Source organism: Coturnix japonica, chromosome 4 (assembly GCF_054131305.1).
Source record: "Coturnix japonica strain WE chromosome 4, WE-NBRP24, whole genome shotgun sequence".
In the NCBI taxonomy this organism is placed as follows: Eukaryota; Metazoa; Chordata; class Aves; order Galliformes; family Phasianidae; genus Coturnix; species Coturnix japonica.
This window is the reverse complement of record NC_140666.1, coordinates 42,808,516-42,832,009: the sequence shown is the minus strand read 5'-3', so window position 1 is coordinate 42,832,009 and position 23,494 is coordinate 42,808,516. Positions and strand designations below refer to the sequence as shown.

At 41.0% G+C, this 23,494-nt stretch overlaps 2 protein-coding genes across 11 annotated transcripts in view; one reads left to right on the top strand and one right to left on the bottom strand.

The window, feature by feature from the left end:
* Positions 1–7,415, bottom strand: LOC146761045 (uncharacterized). 3 transcript variants are annotated; one of them, XR_014945803.1, is made up of 2 exons: positions 5,612–5,739; positions 1–107 (listed from the first exon to the last, which is right to left on the bottom strand). XR_014945803.1 is itself a non-coding variant. In XM_085546652.1 (2 exons), exons 1-2 carry the CDS (start codon positions 7,413–7,415, stop codon positions 55–57), a joined length of 372 nt encoding a protein of 123 aa, XP_085402778.1. In that variant the 3' UTR covers positions 1–54. The 3 variants fall into 3 exon arrangements, 2 of the variants coding, with proteins under 2 accessions (XP_085402778.1, XP_085402779.1); XM_085546652.1 differs by lacking the exon at positions 5,612–5,739 and adding an exon at positions 7,097–7,415; XM_085546653.1 differs by lacking the exons at positions 1–107; positions 5,612–5,739 and adding exons at positions 5,788–5,923; positions 7,097–7,415.
* Positions 7,345–23,494, top strand: part of NPNT (nephronectin) — a 38,946-nt gene continuing 22,796 nt past the window's right edge. Inside the window, exons 1-5 of one of the 8 annotated variants that reach the window (XM_085546637.1) lie at positions 7,345–7,556; positions 8,458–8,558; positions 15,696–15,746; positions 21,384–21,476; positions 23,236–23,328. In XM_085546637.1, coding sequence (XP_085402763.1) covers positions 7,486–7,556; positions 8,458–8,558; positions 15,696–15,746; positions 21,384–21,476; positions 23,236–23,328 — 409 coding nt within the window. In that variant the 5' untranslated portion in view covers positions 7,345–7,485. Of the gene's footprint in view, positions 7,557–7,610; positions 8,041–8,457; positions 8,559–15,695; positions 15,747–21,383; positions 21,477–23,235; positions 23,329–23,494 lie in introns of those variants that run through there. The other 7 variants (XM_085546636.1, XM_085546639.1, XM_015861424.3 and 4 more) reach the window with 7 other exon arrangements.

Here is a 23,494-nt window from a genome sequence, read left to right as displayed (position 1 = left end):
TTTAATTTCTCTTCTTTTTTTTTTTGCATTTGACCATTACACACAAGCAGTTGGTTATAAATTGATGCCTCGTCCTTGTTTGAACGTTTCATATTCAAAGTAGGAATCTGGAAAAGAAAAAAAGAATTAAGTGATTTAAGCAATTATGTAATTTGAAACCTTCAGTTAGTTTATGGATCTCTTTTACAATTGGATTACTTTTATATGCTCTGTCATAAATACCAAAAAGCCCTCTAAAATAAAACATGTTCCAGCTGAATAATCTTTACTGAGACAGTTTCCAATTGCAGCTTTTAGCTCCAAATAATCTTAAAGTAGCAGGGTATCTGTACAGGATTAGTATACACAATAGCTGCTGCTACAAGAATAAATACTATTGACATGTATGCTGCCATTCTGGAGGGCATAAATCTTCTAATTGATTCTGTGTTAGCACCTACCTTGCTTGAAAGAAGTGATAGCATTCAAGTTCTGAGAGTAACAGCCTCACTCTGTGTGTTCTTACTCAGAATTTGCTTTTATTTGCTGGTATGCTTGGAAATTACTACTAAGCTTAGTTTTAAACTTCCAAAGGGTAGTCAGTTTTGTTGGCATTCCTCAAGATTATCTGCATGTATTTTTCATCTGTTAACCATAAGGATATATGTGCAAAAATTGCTATATTTAATACCTGGTTCCAGGTACAGAGAAGAGTCTATGCAGCGCAGAAAGACCAAATTCAATTGCTTTCTGTTCCGACGTGTTTTGAATGTGTTCCTTTTTCCTTCTGTGATCACTGCTTTTTAGTTTCATTGAAAGTACGAACTGAGTGCTATGCAAGCTTGCCAGTTTAATTTTCTGATCACATTCTTTAACTTCACTCAAGGGAAAAAGGACAGCTTGTTTATCTGTAGTTGCCCCCGCCTTTGAGAGCTGACAGTCTGTGAGTTTGAAGGTGCACTGTTGCACTACTCAGACCACTGCAAACTATTTTTCAGTAGTTTATACTATAATTCTTGAAAGAAGGTAGAGCTGTTTATAGATACTTTACTGTCTGTCTTTCAGCTCTAATACCTCTCCTGCTAGACCAAGCTCAGTTATCTGTCAGAGTTATGCGCGGATTAGAAGTAAAAAGACAAGAACAAAATGTACTTTCTTGAATGTGTCAGCAAGCAACCTTTATCTCTTTGTTCTAGTTCACAGAACAGTTCATTAATTCCTTTATTAATTCTTTTATTAATTCTCTTACCTCTTGTATTCTGCTATTTAAAGCTCTGTAGCTTTCAGTTTCCCTCTGAAATTGGATTTTTTATTTGTCCTACAATATTTTGTCATTGCCTGCACAGCAGTTTTGAAAACTGTTGCTAGATTTGCTCCAGTCTCTTTCTTAGACTTTCCTTCTCCTTTCATGAAGGCAGTCACAATTGGTTTTCTGTTCCAGAACTTTTCTTACTTTTGCTATTGCAGAGTTTCTTCAAATCCTAATGAAAAAACTTCTAGTCTGGAGTTCCCAGTCCATCTCAGACAGAGCTACTGTGTTTTTCTCCCTTAAGAAAATTTCAGTTAAGGAGCATGCTCACTTATTTAAGACTGTTGAGGTTCGTATCTAACCGTGTATTAAATACTGATCTCAAAGTTACTGTTTCCTCTCAAAAAGTATCCATAAAAACCTGTAGAAATGTTAAAAGTGTTATTTGGAGGGAGTAACTGGTTTTGAATATAAAGCTTTAAGAAGAATATTGTCAAAGTAAGATTGAGTGCGACTGCGTTGTTTGAGCAGACTGTAGAAGAATCAGAAACTGTTTACCAGACCTGTAGATAACCCTGAAACTCCTTAATTTCCTTTCTTACTGAGCACTTAAGCCTCACTTAAATCTTCTCCATCCTCTTGCCACTCATACTGTATTCTGAAGACGTGAATTTAATGGACTTTAAAAAGTCTTTTAAATGCCACAAATAAACTCTGTAATGCTCAAAGGCTCACAAGCAACTACGTATGCGATAAATATCATACCAGCCCTGTGCTGTGTGTAACTGTTACCAGACTATATTTCTATGGGATCTGTTTCGCTTTTGACTTGAAGCCTACAGAAAACTTAGTGATATACGTTGTTAGTTTCACCGAGGTCAGTAGGGGGTATTAAATTTTACAGAATCTGAGGACCTGACCTAGGGTTATCCCAGTCCATTACCATTATATTTGTTAGAATATGTAATATTGGACTATTTATCTTATGTTGGGGATGGATTCTGCCCTTTTCCACTGCAGTTGGTTGTAGGGTTCTTAAAGCTACTTCATTTCTGAGAAGATTCCATCTATTTCTCTTTTGTTTCCTCTAATATCACAGAGCCTGCTGGTTTTTCTCTGGTACCTCTGATATTTGATGACACAGCTCTTCAGCATCAGCACCCCTCCTGCAGGGAAGAAGACCACCTTTTCCCAGCTTCAAGGCACACCCTGCAGCCTGGGTTTCCAGGGCTGCATTTACTATCTGAAACTCTGTCTGGGTTGAAGGCTCAACAGTGGCAGGGACAGCTGCTCCAACAGCTGATGGGGAATGTGTTGAATACATTTGCTGTGTTTTGAAAGGTGTCTCCCTAGCAATTAGTAATGTCAGCTGAATTAAAAAATGACAGCCCAAATGAGAGCAGGCCAAATTGGAATAAGCATAGGTAATACACCACAGGGTTGTACTGCAGTTGAAGCAGTTCTTTATCATTTCTCTCTGGAAAGGCAATGTCAGGCAGTGTATCTATATTAATATGAATTTTTTTTTTGTTTGTTTGTTTGTTTTTCACCCCTAATTGTGGCAATTAATCCATGGCATGGAGGAAAAACCAAGTTACAAACACTGCTATAGTCAAGGCTGATTTCTTAGCCTACTGTAAATTGTTTTCTTCTGGTTCTGCAATTACTTGTGTTTTTCTTGTCATAAGTGTATTTCATGAGCAGAATCAGTTGAATCCATGCTGTGCCAGATTAATTTCATTTGCTTCTTTTGACAAAAGACACTTCTGATTACTTCTCAGACTGATTTATGATCTTACATGATAGAACTCAAGCAGTCCAAGAATTCAGAGCTTGCAGTCTGGGCATATGAAGGTTGAGCAGAAAGAGAAAGCTGCCATGAAGTCCAGGTAATATACAAAAGAACCTCCTAATTAAAGGTAGTTCATGTTAGAACTGAGGTTGGGAACGTCTTCATGGAGATCTCAATATTGCATTTTTCTTTTGCTAAAGTTACAGCAGTAAGTGTGAGGTTAAGTTTGGTTTCAGCTCACATCCTTGTGGTTTCTGGATTCTTAGCAGCTTTTTTTTTTTTTTTATTGTGATGTTCTGTATAACATATGTGACTCTGTTCCTGTTTTGTTTTCTATATATTTTCTCTTAGTTACAGATAGTAATTTGATGATGTGATTTTTGCTTTTTCTTTAAGAGTCTGTCATCAGCCTTTAATATTGTTGAATGGAAGGTTGTTATGCACTTGGTGCCCATGAAAAAGACAGTAAACTGTTGATTATGAGCATTCCATAGTATATATTTTCTTACCATGTAAGTAATATTTTTATTAACTGCTAATCATCCTAAATGGTTTGCTTGTGTCTCAGTTCTCGTCCCTCATGCTGACCACTAGCTGTGCATGCATGTAGCCTAGGAAAGGGTTGTATTATTGTATTGTGGGAACAGTAGAATCTTAAACGGATGAAAATCCATGTTACAGAAGCATGACTGTCAGGCTGCTTAGGAAACAGCCCTGCATCCTTTTCAGTGAACTCAGCTGGTTTGTTGTGACAGCTTTGCCAAAGGCTGACTGAACTACAGCAATGAATGGGAGCTAACTGGCTGAACCAACCTGGAGCAGACAACAATGATGCTAATGTATTGTTGGAGGCATTTTTTTTCAGTGCTGACTGCACAAAATAGCGTGTCAGTCATTTATTCAGCAGATGCCTAAAGCTTTCTCTATTCTTTCTCCTTTTTAGATGGTGTCAGAGGCCGTATGCGTGGTTTTTCTGCTCAATCTGCAGACATTAATAATTGTTTCACTCAGACATAAGGACCCATCTCAGTTCTGACTCTTTGCCAGTCTGTAAAATGTGCTTCGGTGCTGAGTATTCTGCTGTCTTATCCACAAAATATTTCTCAAGCCCGTGTTCTTTAATAGTTGCATCACCTTCATTGCTGGTGTTACTGAGAGCTGTAGGATACACAAGGCTTCCAGCAGTGCAGGCAGTTTGCCATCATTTTCTGAAGCTGACTGTGCTGTCCCTCACTGTTCAGATGAACACGTCCCCTATGTCAGTCACAGATTTTTCTGCATTCAAAGATTATGTCTCAAGTAGAACTAATCTCTAATAGGGTAATGTTAAGGTTGGGGGATACTTCTCATCTTCAATGCAAAACGTCTTGGAACAAAAATTGATCAAGTGGCCATATGTTCAAAAGATCGACATATATAGACTGGAATAGAGAATATTACTGCATGGAAAGAGTATTTCCATCTTTGAATGGAAAGAGTGTTGCCTGATTCACCTGAATACAGGATTTTATTAATAATTGTAATGTATTTTAAGATCCAGAGAAGGAAGTTAATATTAAAATGAGTTAACTAATGCCAATAAAAGTTACTTGGTAGTAGATTGCCCAAGGCAGCATCTGTTACTCTCGTGATTATTTAATTCACAGCTACCTGTAACCAATGAAGGTAAAATTTGAGTCTTATTCTATGCAATTTGTTATATTTACTGTATGATAGTACTTACTATATCTACCAGTATTTGCCATTAAAAAATATCAATTACTGGTACTTTTACATCTTCTTCCATGTTTCTGCTCTGTAGCTGCTAATTTGCAGTGAAAATCGTGGTCCATGTTGGACTCAACAACTCTCTGTCTTTGAAAGAGACTTCTTGGACACTTGTTCCTTTGTCCATGATCCTCCACTTCATCTGCCTGGTATGTGCTAGTCATCTGTCTGAGTGCTTGATGCATTCCTATGGGGCATTTATTACTAATGTCTTGCTGAACCATCGCATCAGCCAGCCCTGTGACTTTAACATTTGTGATGCTTTCATGCTGCTTTGTTAAATGTAAGATGTGAGAGCATTTCTCTTACTATTTCCGCAATTTCTCAGTCTCCTATATATCAGTTTGTTACACACCCTCACAGCACTGGAGTAGGGAAGACAGCTTTGTACGCTGTTAATTTGTGAGAGATTTGATTCCTATGCTTTCTCACTCAGTGTCCTGAATATGAGAAACTACCCTGTTAAGAAAACTCCATTTAGATCAATAAATCATTGCCAAAACAAATGAATTCATGGCTGGATGTCCAGTGCTGCTGATGGGTATGGATGTGCAATATGTGATCTTCCACTGACTGGTTAATTGTTTTTTCAGAGTGGTGTTCCAAAAGCAGCAAAAGTTAACTGAAAGCAGACAATCCTAATTGAAGTAGGCACCACGTCTGACCAGCACAGTTATTGAGACACAAGAATGCCAAAGAGGCTGAGGAGGAAATCTTAAATACTGAGTGCAGCCTGGACAGATTAAATCATTTTACTACCATCTGTGAGTATACTTGATTTTTAAAAGTAGCACGTGCTTTAAAGTTGCTCTATACTTAAGTACCACTATGGGGAGTAATGTGAATGGGTTTGACTTTACCACACGTCCTTCTGGACACTGGAAGGAAAGTGTCAGGTTGCCCTCGACCTTTATTCACAAAGAAGTTGAAATGTTGCTTTTGGCACCTCTCCTGAATTTGGCCACAATGTAATTTGCGGATATTTTCCTTCTGCGTGTTGGAGAGATATAGCCGGATGCTGGTAACAGAGAGAAATCCCTGTGGTTATCTTAAGTAGGACTTCTCCCTTTTTGCCCATAAAATCTTGACAACAAATGAATCCTGCAAGGGCTGTGGGCTGATCCCTCATCACGTATCTGAGTGGGGAAAAAATATAATCAGTCATGAGCTGGAAATCAGCTCTGTTTCAGCAAGAATCTAATCTAAGCCAGATGCTCCCCTGTCTTTCCCAAATGCTACCGCGTTATTGCATTGATTATCAGCTTCCACTGATGTGAATGGAGGGAATGACATTTGGTCTTCGGTGCAGTTTACATGTCTAGCTCAGTCCTCCACAGGGTTTGCTGTCTCAGCATAGGTAACAAATATCCTGCAGAATTATGAGCTTTTTACGATTTTATTTCATCTGTCTGGGTGGTGTTGGGTTGAGACTGTGGACAGGAGGCTTAGCACAGGGAAACTGGGGTCCTGAATAGATAGTGAAAGAGTGAAGGGTTTTCTGCTGAAGATTTCAGTAAGTGCTCAGAGAGGTGTGTAGTTGAATAAAACTCACTAGCTCAGTTCATACCTTGTGCAAAATATCTTTACTACTGTCATAACCACGGTGTAGCTTGAATTTAAAAGTTTAGTGTTATAAAGGTGCAAAATGCTCTGAGCAGAGCTATCAGCTCAAATCGTATTTTAGGAAGCTGGCATCTAAGCGTTCCCTGAAGGGTTTGGCTTTGTGTTAGGTGTAAACTGGAAGGTCTTTGTTTTCTGGATCTAAGCTGTGTGACTCTTGTAGCAACAGCTGATAAGATTAGCTGTGATCAAAACCAGTGCTACAATTTAATCCGAGCTGTTGGCCCATCTGTCTGTAATCAGAGAACTGTGAGCAGCTCTGACCCTAAATTGGTGGCAAGTTGTTATTTAGTGTCCCTCAAAATGTCCCTATGGCAGTAGTTCATAGAAACTAAGCAGACATGGTGCTTTTAGTGCTTTAATGTGGAACAGAGCTGGAGTCCCTGTTGGTAGTGGTAGTGATGCACAGGTCCTGCTTGACCCTCTGGTTTCTTTGTCTGGCTGGGGCCAGGGACACACGCTGACATCTGAGAGCTATTAAAGGAGACTTTGAGCCAGAACGAAGCAAACAAGGAAAAACTTGTAATCTTGTTGAAAAGCATTATCCTGGAAGAACTGCGTTTGGCAAAAGAAGGCTGATTCTTAATGCTCTTATCTATACCTGTGGACTCTGCACCTAGTAGCGGGCGGCTGTGGGACCTAATGGAATAACAGCTTGTTCACAAGATCAAAGCTCTGCCTGTACCCACCTCTGGTGCCCGTCGTTCTCCCCGTTTCGTGTCCCAGTCCTGCGATGAGGGGCGTCGCTCCCCCCGCTCCTTTGCAAGGTAGGTGTGCAACGCGACCGAGGGGACGAGGCGGAGCTGAGGGTCGGCCCCGCCGCCAGGTGCCCCTCAGCGGGAGGCGGGCGGCCCGCCCTCGGGCGCCCCTAATGGCTGCGGGCGGCACGGCCGCACCCCGGCAGCACCTCCTCCGCCCGGCAGCGGGGCGGGCGGGCAGCGCAGAGGGGCTCACCGCCTCCGCTGCCGCTCCGGAGCTCTCGCGGCGCACACCCAGCACCCTCAGCATCTCGGCCCGCCTCTAGCACCGTCGTTCCCCGGCAGCGGCCGGCTCGCTTCACTGGGGCGCCCCGCCGGCCATGGAGCTCTCGGTGCGGCTGCTGCTGGCCTCCTGCCTCTCCCTGGGGGCCGCCGGAGAGTTTGACAGAAGGTAGGGCCGGCTGCAAGGGGCAGCTCCTAGCGGGGGGTAACGCGGGAGGGAAGAGGGACGGGCCGTGCTCCATGAGGGCTTCGGCCGGGGTGCGGAATGGCGCCGGGGGGCAACTCGGCGGCCCCAGGGACCGTCTCCTCAGCCAGGCGAGGTGCCCCGGAGCCGGCGGCCGCAGGACGGTGCCCACGGGCTTGGGGGCACCGCATCGCCCTGCCCTGCTCGGGGCCGTGCCCCTGCTCGGCTCCGGGGCGTCAGCGCCGTCACGGCTGTAGAAAGTTGGTCGCTGTTAGAAGGGCTCTGTGAGGATTAAACGCGAAGCGCTTCACGTGCCGTAAAAATAAAATAAGTTTATTGACGCCTGGAGGCACTAGAAACAGAATACGGTGAACTGCAACTCAAGTTTTAACATGAAGCCGGGTGAGAGCGACTGCGGGGCGAGGAGAGCAGAGCAAAGGAGAGCCCCTGCCCGGGGCCGGAGCGGCAGGTGGGGCGCAATTTATTTTTCTCCACTCCCTTCAGGTTTCGGTGAGAAAATCTGGTGACATATCGCCAAACAATTCAATGCTGAAATTCCCGATGGTGGTTTATTGCGTGCTATAGATAATTTCACAAGCCTGAAGCAATTTAATGGGGACCTGTGAGTGGCAGCAGCGAGCACGTTTGCGAAACGTGTCGGTTGTTTCAGGTTGTACAACGTTAATGCCAATTATCTTCTGCCTAAAGCTATGTCCGGCGTCTGAACAACATGCTGTATTCATAACAGAAATATCACAGGCTCAGGTCAGAGCCCTTTACCAAAAGGAGTGTGGTGTTTATTAGTTTTGTTGTTGTTAAGACGGAATGATTTTAGTTAGTTACTCCCAAAGCGTTTCACCAGCTGTCTTTGAACTGTCTCATACAGGTGGCCCAGGCAAATAATCTCCTCAGCAGGACTGTGCCGGTTTGGAAGTAGAATTGACTGCTGCTGGGGATGGGCCCGTATGGCCTGGGGACAGTGCCAACGTGAGTATCATTGCTGCTGGGGCTTCTAGTCACTTGTAGGAGAGGCTTGTACGTGCACTTAGCCATCTACACACAGTCGTATAATGGACAGCCAAGGCTTTTGCACGTGTGAGTCCGACTTAAAAGTATGTTGTCAGGTCAAAATCCAGCCTTTTATTAACAGTTCTGTAAATCGTTTCAATCAAGAAGAGTAAACTTCGTGTAAGGCAATGAGAATCTGTGAATTTCTGTTTTGTTTCCACTTCATTTCATTCCTAATAACCTGTCATAACACTGCAGTGTCACGTTACAGGCAGTGCAGGCCGGAATATTTATATATGGGAAAGAGATCTAAATAATTGACATTTCATTTTAAAAGCCAAAGATATATTCAATTTGATACTAAAGATCAAGCATTCTTACAGTAACCTCAAACTAAGGGTGGATAAACCAGCCTGACAGCATCCTTTTATTGGGTCGCACGTGAAGAGAAACATCTCTAAGGTAATTTTCTTATAATATGCTAGAGTCCTACTCTAACATGCTATTTAGAATCCCTTATAATGGCAGGATAACCAAATAGAGAAGCCTTCATCATTAAGGGCATCTTCTAAAAGTACTCTATGGTAGCAGGTAGGGCGGTATAGAAGTTTAGGTTGTTAGGAATCACGGACTTGATTCAGGGAGCACTGGCTCATGTGTTCACACACACACAGTTCACACACGAGTGATTTCTCCAAAGTCTTTGCAGGACTGAACCTATAAATAGTGCTCCTCGCTTTTTTTAAAATTAAGATGCAAATGACTAGGTTATTTTCTGCCAAGCCGCTTTTAAAGCAAAACAGGTGTTGAATACTGTTAGATGCATAGGCTGCAGGACAGCGACACAGACAGGCAGCAGGAAGAAGGAAAGGCAAAAGATAGAAGTAGCGTTGGCAGTGCAACTGTACACTCTCAGCAAAGGTTTTGTTCAAATCTGTGAATGGCAACACTGGCTTCTTCCATCCTAAGCATGTTAAAAGCCTGCAGTGTTTAATAGGTATATAAGATGACTGGTGAAAAAGCTATGCAAAGTGCTTTTGGAACATAACACGCCTGCTACTGTTACCAGATGAGAAGATCTCAGATTGGTATCTCTGAGCCTGGATCATGAATCATTTTGAGTTTTAAGGCTGTAGCTGGTAACAGAAGTAATGTTTTCCCTGAGATGAATGTTTATAGAGAAGGAAGAATAATGTGAAGTAGTTGATTGCATCTACTCCAGAGGTGATAGAATCTATGTCTGTCTTTTGAACTTGTATTTGGAAACTGTTAAGCATTTAAATGTTTGAGGCTATGGACATTTAACTGACAAGTATCAATAATTTGCACTGAAATAAAAGAGATCTCACTGTGGCTTTTCACTTAGACAAGTCTCCTCCTGTTTGATGGCCATAAATTTAAGCTTACATTTAGCTGAAAGTTGGCTACAGATATACTTGCCCTTTCAATTCTCTCTCCCCAACTCTGATTTGGGGTTGCTGTTTTCAGAGTCTTGGGAGATGGCAACAGTGTGAAGTAATACTAGCAAAAAAGTCATAACTAAAGGTAAAAAAAAATATATATATATATTGTACAGAGGGTTTTCTCATCTTTCTTACTCTGGATTTTGTCAGTAAGATCATTTATAGCAATTTGCCATCTTCTTCAGATACCAGAAATCTTCTTTACTTAATGCTGAATCTAAGTGGATTCTCTTCTCCACCTACTGTTGAAGTACGTGATTCGCTCCTCCAGGGAGTGCAGGGATCAATTCTATATGGTCATCTCCAGTAGTTGTGATTATAATAGACCAGGTTATAAAAGGAATATGGTTCTCACTTAAGTGTAGAAATATTGTTCCCTTCTTTTCTTTGCTTTTAAAGACTACTGAGAATTTAGAAAAGCCTCAAGTGTGTGGGTGAAGACCTTGCTTAAAACCTTAGCAGTTAATTCTAGCTCTGAAACAGGAGCCAAACTCTGAGAAAAGTAAAGCAAGGAAGTCTGTTCCACTTGTGGGTGGTGAAAATTCCAGTCGTATCACGGAGTGGGAGATTACACCAGACGAAAGTGAATCTTTCTAGTGCTGGCAGCCAAATAGAAAATCTCTAGTAAGCTCTCCACCTTGGGAATGTGGCATTCAACATGAAGGATTAACCTCACACGGAAGGCAGCATTCCTGGCCTCAACTGCAGCCCTGAGCTTTTTACTGTATGAAACGGTATATCTGAAAAGGTTCCAAAAATTCAAGTATGCTATAGGGAAAGGCAAGCCTCTTAATCCTGTCCCCAGAATGGGTGGCATAAATGTTAACTTTCCTTTACTACATTTATGTTTTCTTTGCCATTTCTAGAATAAATTGTATTTATGTAATGAAAACAAGTATAGAATCAGACTTAAAACCATGTTGTGAGACCCTGTTTACTGTAGGTTCAAAAATGAAGCGGTCCATATTCAGACAACAGTGCTGAGCTTTTTATTAATGGACATCAACGGCTGTTCTCAAGCCAAGTGGTCTGAATCATCTTTGCTATGCCTGCAAGTGCTACAGCACATTTGCACTCTCACCTGTTTACTCACGCATAACTTGCTGTATATACACCAATCGCCTTTGAGTTTATCTTACTGAGAGCAAATGTGAGTGCCATGCTGGAGACAGAGAATAGCAAGAATACAGGCTCTGATACATGAGAGAGCTGCAACATAGAGTTACCAGAAGGACTCCAAGCTGTGATAAGCCACAGACAAGTAGCTCCAAATGTACTCAGATATATTTCCTACTGAAGTTGTGCTAGCTGCTCCACCAAACACGTGGGCCAGTCTCCTGCCCAAGCCTATTGAGGAAAGAATGTGGTAGCTTAAGACAGCTGTGTGGTTTAAGGTAATGTCAGCTTTAGAAGGGCAGGAGTGTGGCCCAGCTGACAAGTAGTAACTCATTAAGCCATAGCAGTGCAGTGCCTGTGATTCATCATCCATCCATAAAGATGCACCTGGAAACTGAACCACGTTAGCTAGATTTGCTTTTCCAAAGTGTGGAGTGATTTCTTTTTATGTCCCATTGCCTGACTTAGGGGTATCCAGCACAACTGTGCTTAGTGCTGCTCAGTCACACAAAAGTCAGCATAACTCAACTGTCCTTTTGACAGCGTGCAGGAAGGACTCAGAATCTGAACCCTCCTTTAATTTATTCTCTAAAATATCTTCTGCCTTCTGTGAATGAATTATACCAATCAGGACTTCTACATGTGCTTCCTTACATGTACATCTGAAATCTGACCTTGTAGAAATAAGGCTTTCTTGCATTTTTGTGTGTTATTGTTGTGCACATGGCAAAACTGTAAAGCAGAGCAAAAGTGAAGGTAGAAGGAGTTTCTTCTGGAGTTCTTTCTTCACTGTAAATGTCTTTGAATTTCCATGGCAAAGATTTTTGGTGAGAACAGATATGGACAGTACATTCATAATTGCTTTTGTGTTGCAAGGCAGCTGCATCTGTGGTACTGTGTTATCCTAACCCAGAACCCATTTGAAGTATACAGATGGATAGGGGAAAACCAAGTTGGGACATGTAGTATTGCATGCATCTTGCACAAACGTACTTTACTCACGTACCAGTTGAAAAAAAAATGCCTTCACACAGCTGTGAATCTACACATACATGTATTGGGCTCTGGAACATGGTGAGCATATCTGGAGATTAAAATATGCAATAGTAGAAGCATTGATTTCTGAGGTGACCCGATAGTGGCCTTTCAGTATCTAAAGGAGAGCTACAGGAAAGAAAGGGACAGACTCTTTAGCTGGATCTATGAGAGTAAGGAGAGATGACTTAAAGCTTAAAGAGCGTAGACTTAGGCTGGATGTCAGGAAGAAGTCTTTCACAGTGAGGATGGTGAGTCACTGGTACAGGTTGCCCAGAGATGCAGTTGATGCCCCATCCCTGGAGACTCTCATGGTGAGACTGGATCAGGCTCTGGGCAACCTGATCTAGCTGTGGTGTCCCTGGTCATTGCAGGGGAGTTGGACTAAATGGCCTTTAAAGATCTCTTCCAACTTAAGGTTTCTGTGCCTATGGTTCTATGATATATGTGAGAAGTAATGCGATGCTATTTATTCTTCACAATGAAAGTGGAAGTTCTCCTTCCAGCAAGCCATACTAAGGGCTATTTTAAACTTATTTGTTCTTTATTTGTGGACGTTTTTGCCACTGATCCATCTGGGTACCTTGAAAGGCATCCTTAGGACTATTCTACCTGCCTTGCTATAGCTGGCTTGCAAAAAGCTCTGTTGTTGTTTTTAAAGCTATTAAAATGATTTCCAAATGTGTGTGCCTGTCATGAACAAAATACACCTGCTTTATACTTGGCTGCATGCCTGTTTGTAGTTCATTTGTATGCTAGTTATATGTAGTCAAGCTACACTAAAGATGTGGGCTGCTTTTTGCTTCATAATTTCACTTGCAATTTAACAGCCAAGAACTAAACCTGTTTTATTAAATAAGAGCTGGCAGAAAGAGATACCACTAATTTAATGTAGATTATAAAAATTGAGCAAGATTTCTTAAGAGAAGCAATAGCAAAGTGCTTGAATTCTCATTCTAGGTTACGGTTTGGACAACTCCTTTGCTAGAGGCAATAGCAAGTGTGGTTTTGCTGCATTCCCATGTACAAAATACAAGTTTGAATCCACAGCTTCTGTAAACTGATGCTGGCCTAATGTCAGGTCCTCTGTTGGCATGAGCCTGCATGGTTAGTGAAGTCAACAGGGCTAATCCTGAGGGTTTGTCTAGTGAACTGAAAGCTTTGTCCAACATGTTTAAGGGGAATAAAATTTCACTGAAAATGAATTGAACAAGCTTTGCTTTCGTTTGATTATTTCAATTCTGAATTCTCCTTAAACGTTAACAAAATTAATGAAGTCTATCTTGAGAAGGGACTGTGAAGGGACTGTGTGCACCCTTTTAGAGCACCTATCTATTGCAGCCCAGTCTGGTTATTGCCTTGTGCTGAGATTTGACTGTTCTACCTATGGAAGAAAATCAGAATAAGTCAGCAAAGGCTTTCATTTTTTCCTACCACCTTACAGTAAATCCACACCAGCTAGCATTAAAAGCTTAGGGACAGAGCAGTCAAGAAGCTTAACAGTAATCCATTAGTAAAAGTAGAAGTCAGGCAATCCGTTTACACCTCATTTAAACATTGCACCAAAAAAAGTCAATTGGAAGATGTCAGACGAGCATTAAGATTTAGTCCAACCTAGTAAAACGCATGCTATTGCAGGGAGCTCTTAGGTGACCTGCAGTAAAGAGGGGGGGAGCTTGTGCAAGCTGAAATGGCAGATGCAGATATAACCAAATGCTTTGCTTGAAATTGTGCATGCTGCTGCCTTTTACAAGTGCTATGGAGAAACCCATACTGTATATGCTGCTGCTTCTGTCTTAATGTGTGTCTATGCTGTGTGATTTATTTACAGAGATGCATGCTGGTGGGCTGGGAAGAGGTGGTTGTGCTCTCATTGATGCCTGGATGATTTTGTGTAACCAACAGTAATGTTGATGGGAGTTCACCCATGTAAATCGTGTCATACATCAATGGGAGAAGAGGCTGTGTGTCTTAGGACTTGTGTTTGTTGCACATCACGATGCTTTAAGTGGAAATGGCAATTCTGTATAAGTCAAAGATGCACAAATCTTTAGTGAAATAAAACCATAATTTGGTCAGTAATGCCCCTTGGCAGCATTGGCTTCCACCAGGTTGGCCCCATGGCAGAAACCTCATTAACATCAGCATGAATTTTGTTACTAAATTTGTGGTTGCGGCGACACAGTCTATATATTAATGCTGTGTATTAATAATGTCAGCAGTGTTTAGTGAATATCCACGTGCAGTGGATCTTATAAAATGACCAATAATTTTGTGCATCTTTAAATGTCTATTCTGTGAAAAATAGCAATACAGAATTGCGATACTTAGTTAATTTTGCCATGCAATTTAAAAAATAAATAAATGAGGTTTTGCTATTTTTATTCAGTCAGTGTTGTAGGGATTTTTTCATTTTAGAACCTTTATGGTTCTAAAGCAGTTCTAGCTTTGCTATGTTAAAGATACAGTATCCTTTTCCACTCCTCCATTGCATCTTTTCCGCATAGAATAACAGCTCTGCAGTCCACTTTGTCCCCAGGAAATGTCACCAGTATGTTCTGACCATACTGTCAATTTGAATATGGAGCTTCCTTCAAAGCCCAACAACAGCAACCTCCCTCCATTAAGGGGCTTGCTGGTTAAAATAGATCTAAATCAATAGAAGTGACAGTCAGAGCAAACCTTTAAACATTGGTCATATATTACTTAAAATACAAAGAGCTACTGCTACCTTCTAAAACATGGTTGTGTAGACTGACAAGATGTGTGTATAATATTCAATTTTATTGGCAAATAAATCATTTTAATGTGAACCTGAAATGTAGATCTGTTTCCATCTTATTTAATTTTTGTATTATATTTAGTTTCGTATGGTAGTAAGAGCTGAAAAGGTCTCTAAGTGTTAACTCCAGCTTAGATGATCAAAATTGAAACATCATAAAAATGTATATGCCAGTGTATGCATTGGTTGCAGATGTTCAGATGCTTTAAAGTGAGTGATATTAGTTACTCTCAAATTAACATCCTGCTGCAAACCTTTTATGTTTATTTTATGTTATGCAGCATTAGCAATACATACACATATATTTAAATGAAAGGATACTGTCTCTTTAAGAAAAGCATTTGTGTTCTGTTGATGGAAACGTGGGATCTAAACCATGAAACACGAGAATTTGTGCAATATTGTATGGCAAAGTAGCTCCTTGGTTGAATAAGAATAGCATCACGTCATGATATTTAATTACTCTTATGTATCAGACTGTATTTGTTAAATCTCATAATGCGATGCAGATGGAAGGTGTTTCTATTTTTAAATGTGTGCCAGAACTTATTTCTTTATTTCAGAAAAGCTCTGACTGTTGAATGTGTGTAAGTCTCCAGGAATGTAACAAGTTGATAAAAGCCCCAGCCAAGTCCATCCTCCTTACAGGGGAGGGGGAAAAAGAAAGCAAAAAGCTGGAATTTCTTTTTTCTTTTTATTTTTTGGATATTTGTTTTACAGCTTTCTACGTCTTAAGGCAGAGAATAGCCAGCCTAAGGTGCCAGCCCAAAGGTTAGCCCAACATATTTCTTGAAATAATTTTGGAAACATTATGGCTTGGAGTTGTGGCCTCTAAGTCACTAATTGTACATAAAAGCTATAATACGTGGCAAGAAGATGTAGATGTTCTTTTCTTTTTCCCTTTTAAATATTTTTGAAGCATCTGATTTGGGGAGCATGGAGAGGGTGGGAGAGGGAAGAAAACAAGGCTGTCTCATCCCAGTCTCCTATCTGATGACATGCATCTTATCTCCTACCCCACTGCACTTTTTCCTTTTTTCCTTTCTCTTTTCTTCTTTATTTTACTGTCAAGCCCTAAGTCATAGTTTTGCTTTTCTATAAGTTGTTTATACTCCCAGCATCACATTTACGAGCTGTCAGGGAGGCCTGAATTTGCTCTCACAGTATAGAATTGTGCAGCAGGAGGCTGGTTTGGGATGGTTGAAGCTCTTACATCCCCCCTTTGTCTGCTTTGCACCTCCTCTACAGGTTGTCCTTCTTACAGCAGGGAAATGCTGCGGCCCCCAGCCTACAGCAGTGCACACCCTGGCATGTTTTAGCAAAATGAAGTCAGTGCTAGTTTAGATTAGTACTCAGGGCTGTAGACTTCTGCTTCAGAAGTGGTATGTCTTGTTTACTTGTCCTGGTGGTGGGAGCACCAGTCTTTAGAAAGGGAGAAAAGCCATCAGCTGTGCATTAAAGTTGGCTTTGTTACTGCGGTATAGAAGCTACTGCACTGAAGCCACTGGGTCTTATATTACTATAAGCAAGTTAGTGGTAAGGCCCCATTTCTTTTCTGCCACCATGTGTGGTGACACTCCTGCTTGCCTGGAATTTGGTAGAAATACAGGAAGATCTGTATAACAAACCTGTATTTGAGGTGATAAAGCACTGTTCTTTAAGGAATTGTCATGAGCCGGTTGAAAGACAAACATGAAAAACATGACAAGAGAATACTGTTCTCTATTTGTTGTATTTGACCAGATTCCCATCATTTTTTAACAGCTCTAAAGCACGTAGGTATTATAGGTACATATCTAAGTGTTAGCTAAGTGAGTTTATAAATGTTCTGACCAGCAAGGCATTCATGAACTGCAGTCTGGATTTCCATATGCAGTTGAGAAACACATTTGAGTGTGTTTGTATGTGATGGAGCAAAGAAGAAAGACGTAACTTTGAAAGAGCTGCAGTGATTTGAGTTAAAAGTAGCTCATACTTCGGGGGAATATCTATATCTAAAAAGCTGTGTTAGTGAGATATGCTTATTTTACTGAACGTTTGAATCACAGACATTGCTGCCTGTCCTGTGGAAGAAGCAGGTGGAATTACAAAGACTAAATAGAAGTAGACGTGGGCTGAAGGAAGAGACCTACAGGACTTAATGTCGAGGTTATGGTCTGCTGGTGCCACAGGAAAGGGGGAGACACCTTCAGGTGAAGGAGAAAGAACAGAAAAAAGCTTTCTATCACCAAGATGCAAATCTTGCTTTTAAGTTGGCACTGTGGGAGCATAAATAGTGATCTTAGGATTGGAAGTCTTTTGTGGGTTCATCACTGTAAGTGTAAGAGTTTGTGAAGATGAATTGTACATAATAATCTATGGGCTGATGCGTAAACTACTTCCTGTGTTTGGGCAAAATGAATGTTAAGGAATTGGGATTTGGGTTGGGGTCAGGATAAAAAAGAGGCTATGTGCTACTTGGAAATAGATGAGCAAGGCAGATGGTCAACATGGATTGTGGAAGACATAGCTCAAAGTGTTGGAAAAGCAGATGAGAATTAGGTTGGTAGAGAAGTTCAGGATTTTTCATTGCTGGTCTCTAATAAGGAAGAGGGGTTAGTAGGAGTCAAGTAGTGCAACTGTCTCGTTAGAACTCCACCAAGCAGCACTTGGTAATGGAGTTAATAAGTTGTTAATGTTCTAGGGAGTTGAGTGCAGGGGGAAAATAAAGGTGGAAAAACAAATGACAGCAACACCTCCCACCACCAACACTGTAGATCCATGATGAATCAATTGAATGTATGCTTCATTTATGTACTTAAGCAGCAATTAAAAAATCATAATTCAGAATGATTCAGTCACGCTCAGACGCACCAGCTGTTCCTGGTGTCTGAGAGGATGGGTGGCTTTGAGCGTTTACGCAAGTGTAACACATGCTGAGGGCATATGCATTTCACCAGGAATTCTTTCTCCCACACTCGATATAAAAACCCACAAAAACAGCTCTAAACCCAATTCACTCGCTCATGTTTCAGTTCTCTATTGTTTTTACAGGGTTTAATTTGTCCTGAGTTTTACTTGAAGCTTAAAATACAGTATTTATCATCTTCTTTTGGAAGAAAAGGTAGTTCTTGCCGACTTTCAAAATAGGTACTCTGTTAGATTTCTGGCTAAATGAAAGACTTAAAAGATACTTCCTTGCCTTCCATTAAAGTCAACTGGGACTGAGACAAAGCAAGTCTTTGTGTCAGGCCCAAAAATAATTTAAAATGAAAAGATTGAATTGAGGCGGTCATGAAACCGGTGTTTATTTTTTGGTATCTCCTGAATGAACTGGGCAACAAAGTGAAGCAGAGAGTTTAGTTGTGGTTTATGGCCTAGATAAATAAACAACGGTTGACTAATGATGAAGATAGCTGTGCTAAGGAGTTTTTTCAGTCCCAGCTCATGTGACTGTCCCATGAGAATGCCAGTTGAAATGCTTTCAGAGAAGGCTACTTGGTGAGGGGCAAGCTTGTTTAAGCAAGGACAGGATGGGGCTTTGAACAACGTGGTGTAGTAGGAGGTATCCCTGCCTATAGCAGGGGGGTTGGAACTAGATGGTCTTGAAGGACTCTTCCAAACCAAACCATGATTCTATGATACAACTTAACTTTTTTATTCAAAGTTACTTTTTAAAGACTTCTGTAAAGGAGCAATTGTGAGGCAGAGTGTAAACCTGCCCACCCCTCTGGGCCTAGGGAAGCTGGTAAAGGTGCAGTGCAAAAGGCAGCGTAGATGTAGCCAGTGGAACCCCAGCCAGCTGTACAGACTCGGCTGAATGTAGTTTACAGTCGAAGCTCTGAGCACAATGGTTAGGTTTATGGGAAGTCATGTAAATAGCTTGGTGACAGTGACAGATTCCATGTAGGAAATGCTGTGTGAAGTTTGGAGGTGTTGGTTGAGTTACATGCCTTGCAAAGCTCGCTGCAAAATGCTTTTCCCTTTTATATGGAAATTCTTTCGCTGTAATATGGAACTAAAATTGAATAGAATGTTTTATTGAAGTTGTGTAACGTTCAGGTAGCTATGGCATACAGAATACATTCTAATAAAAGAGATTTCTTCAATTATCCTGTTTGGCAGCAAAAGCTGGTTTCCAAATACCTGTTTATGCGCAGAAAGCATTTTGTAATGTCTTTGGCTTTATGGATAGTGCTTAGGCAATCGTTAGGAGTAGGGATTTGTAAGCTGTGGGATGCTGAGGCACTGATGTCTCCTTTAACTGAGACTTTTAAAAACAAAAGAGATTTAAGTGCACTTCTTAGTTTTTTCTTCAGAGTAAGAGATAGTCTAGATCAGGACTCATCCATCTGTATGTCATACAGGGCATCAAATATTGCAGATAATACTACGGGGCTAACCTGGTTAACATATATTAGGCTAGCTGATCTGCTGAGGATGCCACAGATCCCATCACCCATGTCTTCTATCTGTAATTAGTTGTTCTGTGTAATTTGCTTTAGATGTTTTATTTACGCTAATGAAGAATTTTTGTCCTACTTGGCTGACTGAGAGAATTAAAAGGAACTTGTGGAAAGAAATAAAGTCTGATTCCTCATGACAAAGATATTGGATCTTCTGAATTAGATACGCTTTTCCATTTCTAAATTGTGAAAGGCTTTTTGTCTTCAACTCTAAGATCTTCTTTTTGCAATCTGAGCTGCTGCTAATGTATGCTTCATGCATTTGAGGAGAGAAAGGCATTTTAGTGTCAGCTAAACTAAAGTTGTGGTAGATTCACTCAGGGAAGTTTGCCACTTCATTCCAAGCCGATACCTGGCTGATGGTGCTTTGTGTGCTTCTGGAAAGTTAGTGTTGTCTAATTGGGTCCTGCTTTACAGTATGGATTTTCTTTGAAGGACAGCTGAAATTTTATGGAAGCTTTTGCAAACATATTCATAGTTACTTCTGTTTCTAGTATGGATTAATTGCATCTCTTTCTTTTTTTCCCCAATGGCTTTAAAGTCATGAGGTTGGTCTTCATGCTCTTCATTTTTCCAGCATCACCTCTAGGTAAACTAGAGCTTGTGATGTCAAGAAGACAAGAAATATAGAGTCTAAATTAGCTCTTAAAACAGAGCATGTGTCTTTGTGACTGTAACAATTAAAAAAGCAGTAATTGTTTCCATCTGCAATGCTCTAGAATTATTTTGTGATATCTCAGTGCTCCTCTGACCCTTCTGCCCATTACACAAGGACATACACTGAAACTTACCTACCAGTACTTCACTGAACTACTGCAGCTGCTTCTGCAGAAACAGAAACTGCATTAGCTAGCTGGTGAATCCTGTTTCTTTGTTTCTGGACAGTATTTATAGGAAAGATGCATCTTGCATTAACTAAAACCACCCCTCTCTGTTGCTCTTTAGCAAATTCCCAAAGACAGAATTGAAAGAGATGCAGCAATGTTAGGAAGATCCGCCAAGGGCAGTACTACAGATAGAAAACAAAGTCTTAAGTTCTCTGGGGATTGCAGGATGCATATGTCTAGTTTTGAAACAAAAAAATGCCCTGAGAGTAGAGAGCAAATGCAGTCCCAGCACTGGACCAAACTCATTCCATTTGAACTGTTGCTTCTTGTGGGAACTGCTGATCCTGGATGCTTTGAATCTTAAGGAAAAGACTCTGGATCATTAGAGATGTATTTGCAAAGTTCTTTCACAGCTGCAACTAATCTCATTCTTGTTTTAATTTTGTTTAATTCAGCCCCGTTGAGCAGCCTGGCTGGAATGCAAGCTAGTGCCTTCTGACAGATCTCTGTTCAAATAGATCCTTAATACATACAATTTTATAATATAGACTGTTGTCAGGTCAATGAATATTACAGCTGCATCCAGTTAGTGACTTTGCAAATTGCAAATGATACTGATAGTTTAGAAAATTGAAGTCAGGGTAAATAGTAAATACTAATTACAGAGTGTTCGAGTTATGCCACCCTCCGTTTTCTTTCTAATTTGTGCCTGCCTTACTTAAACAGTAAGCTCACCAGAATGTTACATCTGCGTTCTGTCACAGAATGAGAAAAGCTGGGGCATATTCCAGTTTACCAAATGTAATGACATGAACTACAGTGCACGAATACACAGAGCAAGTGTAGGCATTGTGTGTGCAAGCTGATGAGCTACTAGAAGAGCCTAATACACCAGAAACAGAGCAACCTCCTGTTGTACCAGAATAGAATATCAGTGAGTCCCACACATACTGGGGTGGCAATCATTTTTGAAAGTGCATTTGTTGTTTAAACAGTGGTATTTGAGACATACAGCGATGCTTAAGGGAGGAACATAAGCGGTACTATTTTTGTTAGGTCGTTGCCATTTGTTTTAAAGTAATGCACTGTCAGTCATGACCGGAACCAAAGAATAATGAGTGCTCTTCTATTTGCAGCTATATGCCAACCAGGATGCAAACACGGTGAATGCATTGGGCCAAACAAGTGCAAGTGCCACCCAGGATATACTGGAAAAACGTGCAACCAAGGTAAGAAAGTGAAGTCCAAGAAAGAGAATTTGTTTGTGAAATCACAGAAATATTGTTGACCCTTGCGAATGCTGCGTATGTTGCCTGCAGGCATAGCATAACAAACTCACATACCGTGTCTGTTACTGCTGTAGCTTTTCTGAAACTGGGACTGACATCTGTAGAGAAAATGGCATCTGCAGTGGGATGATACAAGGAAAACAATTGCTTTTGTTCAGGTGCAATGAAGGAGATTAGCATGAAGTATGTATCCATGGGCTGTCCTCTATCTGAATCAAGTAATTTAAATTTCATGGTCAGGACTGTTATTTCATAACGCCACAATTCTCAGGTTCAGATAGTGAAATAGTATTTCTTCAATTAAAAATGATTTCTTAAAATACTTTATCTTTTTTTTTCTTGTTTCTAATCCTGACGTAGGCAGCTTAGTGATAAGCTGTACTATGTAAATAAGAGTTGAAAAGATGAAGATGCATTATCATCCTGGTTCATTGTGGGTTGTATTAGTCAGATATCCACACATGGTATTGGTGACAGAGCTGCTGTGGCAGATGTCCATGAGGCTTCTGAGATGCCTGCTGACAGTGATGTCCCAGACATCCATCAATCAGATCAAGTCACTGTAGCCTATATCAATTCTACCTCATATGGCTGTTCCTGGAGTCAGAATATGCTAATTCCATGTTAGGTTGAGACCCAAGTATGAGCTGTCATTGAAGAGTCTGCTTTTGCTGGGAGGATATCTGAATGTATGGCTGGGAAGGGGGCTACAGGAATGCCCAGCCCCACCCCCAGTGTAGACAACTGGATGGATTAGAACCGTCGGCATCCCATGAAGCCCACTTATGTACAGAATAAATGTGACCAGTGTTACTGTACTTTAAAATAGCAGCTATTCTGTTCACTCCAGGGGCTATCTTTTTCTTTTCTGTTCTAGAGTAATAATTAGTAATAACGAAGTAATGGTATAGGCAGAAGAAATGTTGGAATTCCCCTGTGGAGATGGAAGTCTTTCTAGGATATGTGAATGGTGCTGGGCTATGAAATGTGAGTGCTGATAAACAGGCTTTACATCTCATCTGTTCGTGGTCCTCAAAGATAAAGCCATGTTCCAGGGATCAGTCCAAGAGAATGACAGAGCCTCACAGCAGAACTGTTGCACTGTGACTGTGTGAGGATGCCTGAAGGCCGGTCCTTTTCCAGTGGCACTGCAGTGGCTGCGCCAGTCACAGACTGGCCTGGGTTGGAAGGGACCTCAAGGATCATCAATCTCCACCTCCCCCACCACAGGCAGGGCCACCACCAACCTCCACATTTAGTTCTAGACCAGGCTCTCTTATTATGTTGCTATCACCAGCAGCCAAATTGCAGTAACTCTGCACAAATCTTGTAACTTCAGTGTTTCCCTTCTCGCTTTCTAATCCCAAGTTAACAGCCATAAGCAGTGAAGGGGGGAAAAGAAAGAACATTCTGAAAGAAAATGCCTTGTGCCAGCTCTCTGGTTTGTAGCAGTAAGAATGAAACTAAAGCCTCTTTCAAAACATTTTCAACAGTGAATTGATACCAGCTCTTCATTAGGACCTACCTTGATAGACAAATGTGAATAGCTGTAAACTTGTCATTTTTATAAGTGTACGCAGGTTACTTTGTGTGACTGGGAAAGGTTGTCTTCACGTGAAGAATATAAAGCATCTTTTTTGCATATTGCAAAGATTTGCTCATCTCGTATTTTATTATACCTTCTTCCCATCATCTGAAGATGAGCAACTGTATTCAAGTCCACCTGGTCAGAGCAGTGAAGCACATCTATTCCGCCCCCTGGAGCATCGTTCAAGAAATGCACCTTCAAGGGGTGAGGTGGTACCTGTATTTCAGGCGGCCTGCTCCTTCTACCTGCACGGCTTGAAATGATAGTAAATCTCTTGCAAAGGGGCTGGAGGCTAATGGACCAATGGCTGTGATGCACAGGCTGAACTTGCAGTGTCGTTAGCATGCAGAGCAAATAACTGATTGTATTC

Bases quoted from the DNA above. Each gene is read 5' to 3' on its own strand.
- LOC146761045 (XM_085546652.1), bottom strand. From the start codon at position 7,415: ATGCTGAGGGTGCTGGGTGTGCGCCGCGAGAGCTCCGGAGCGGCAGCG. The intron at 108-7,096 runs GTGGGTACAGGC...TTTCTTTTCCAG, and splicing joins GAGAACGACGGGCACCAGAG to ATTCCTACTTTGAATATGAA.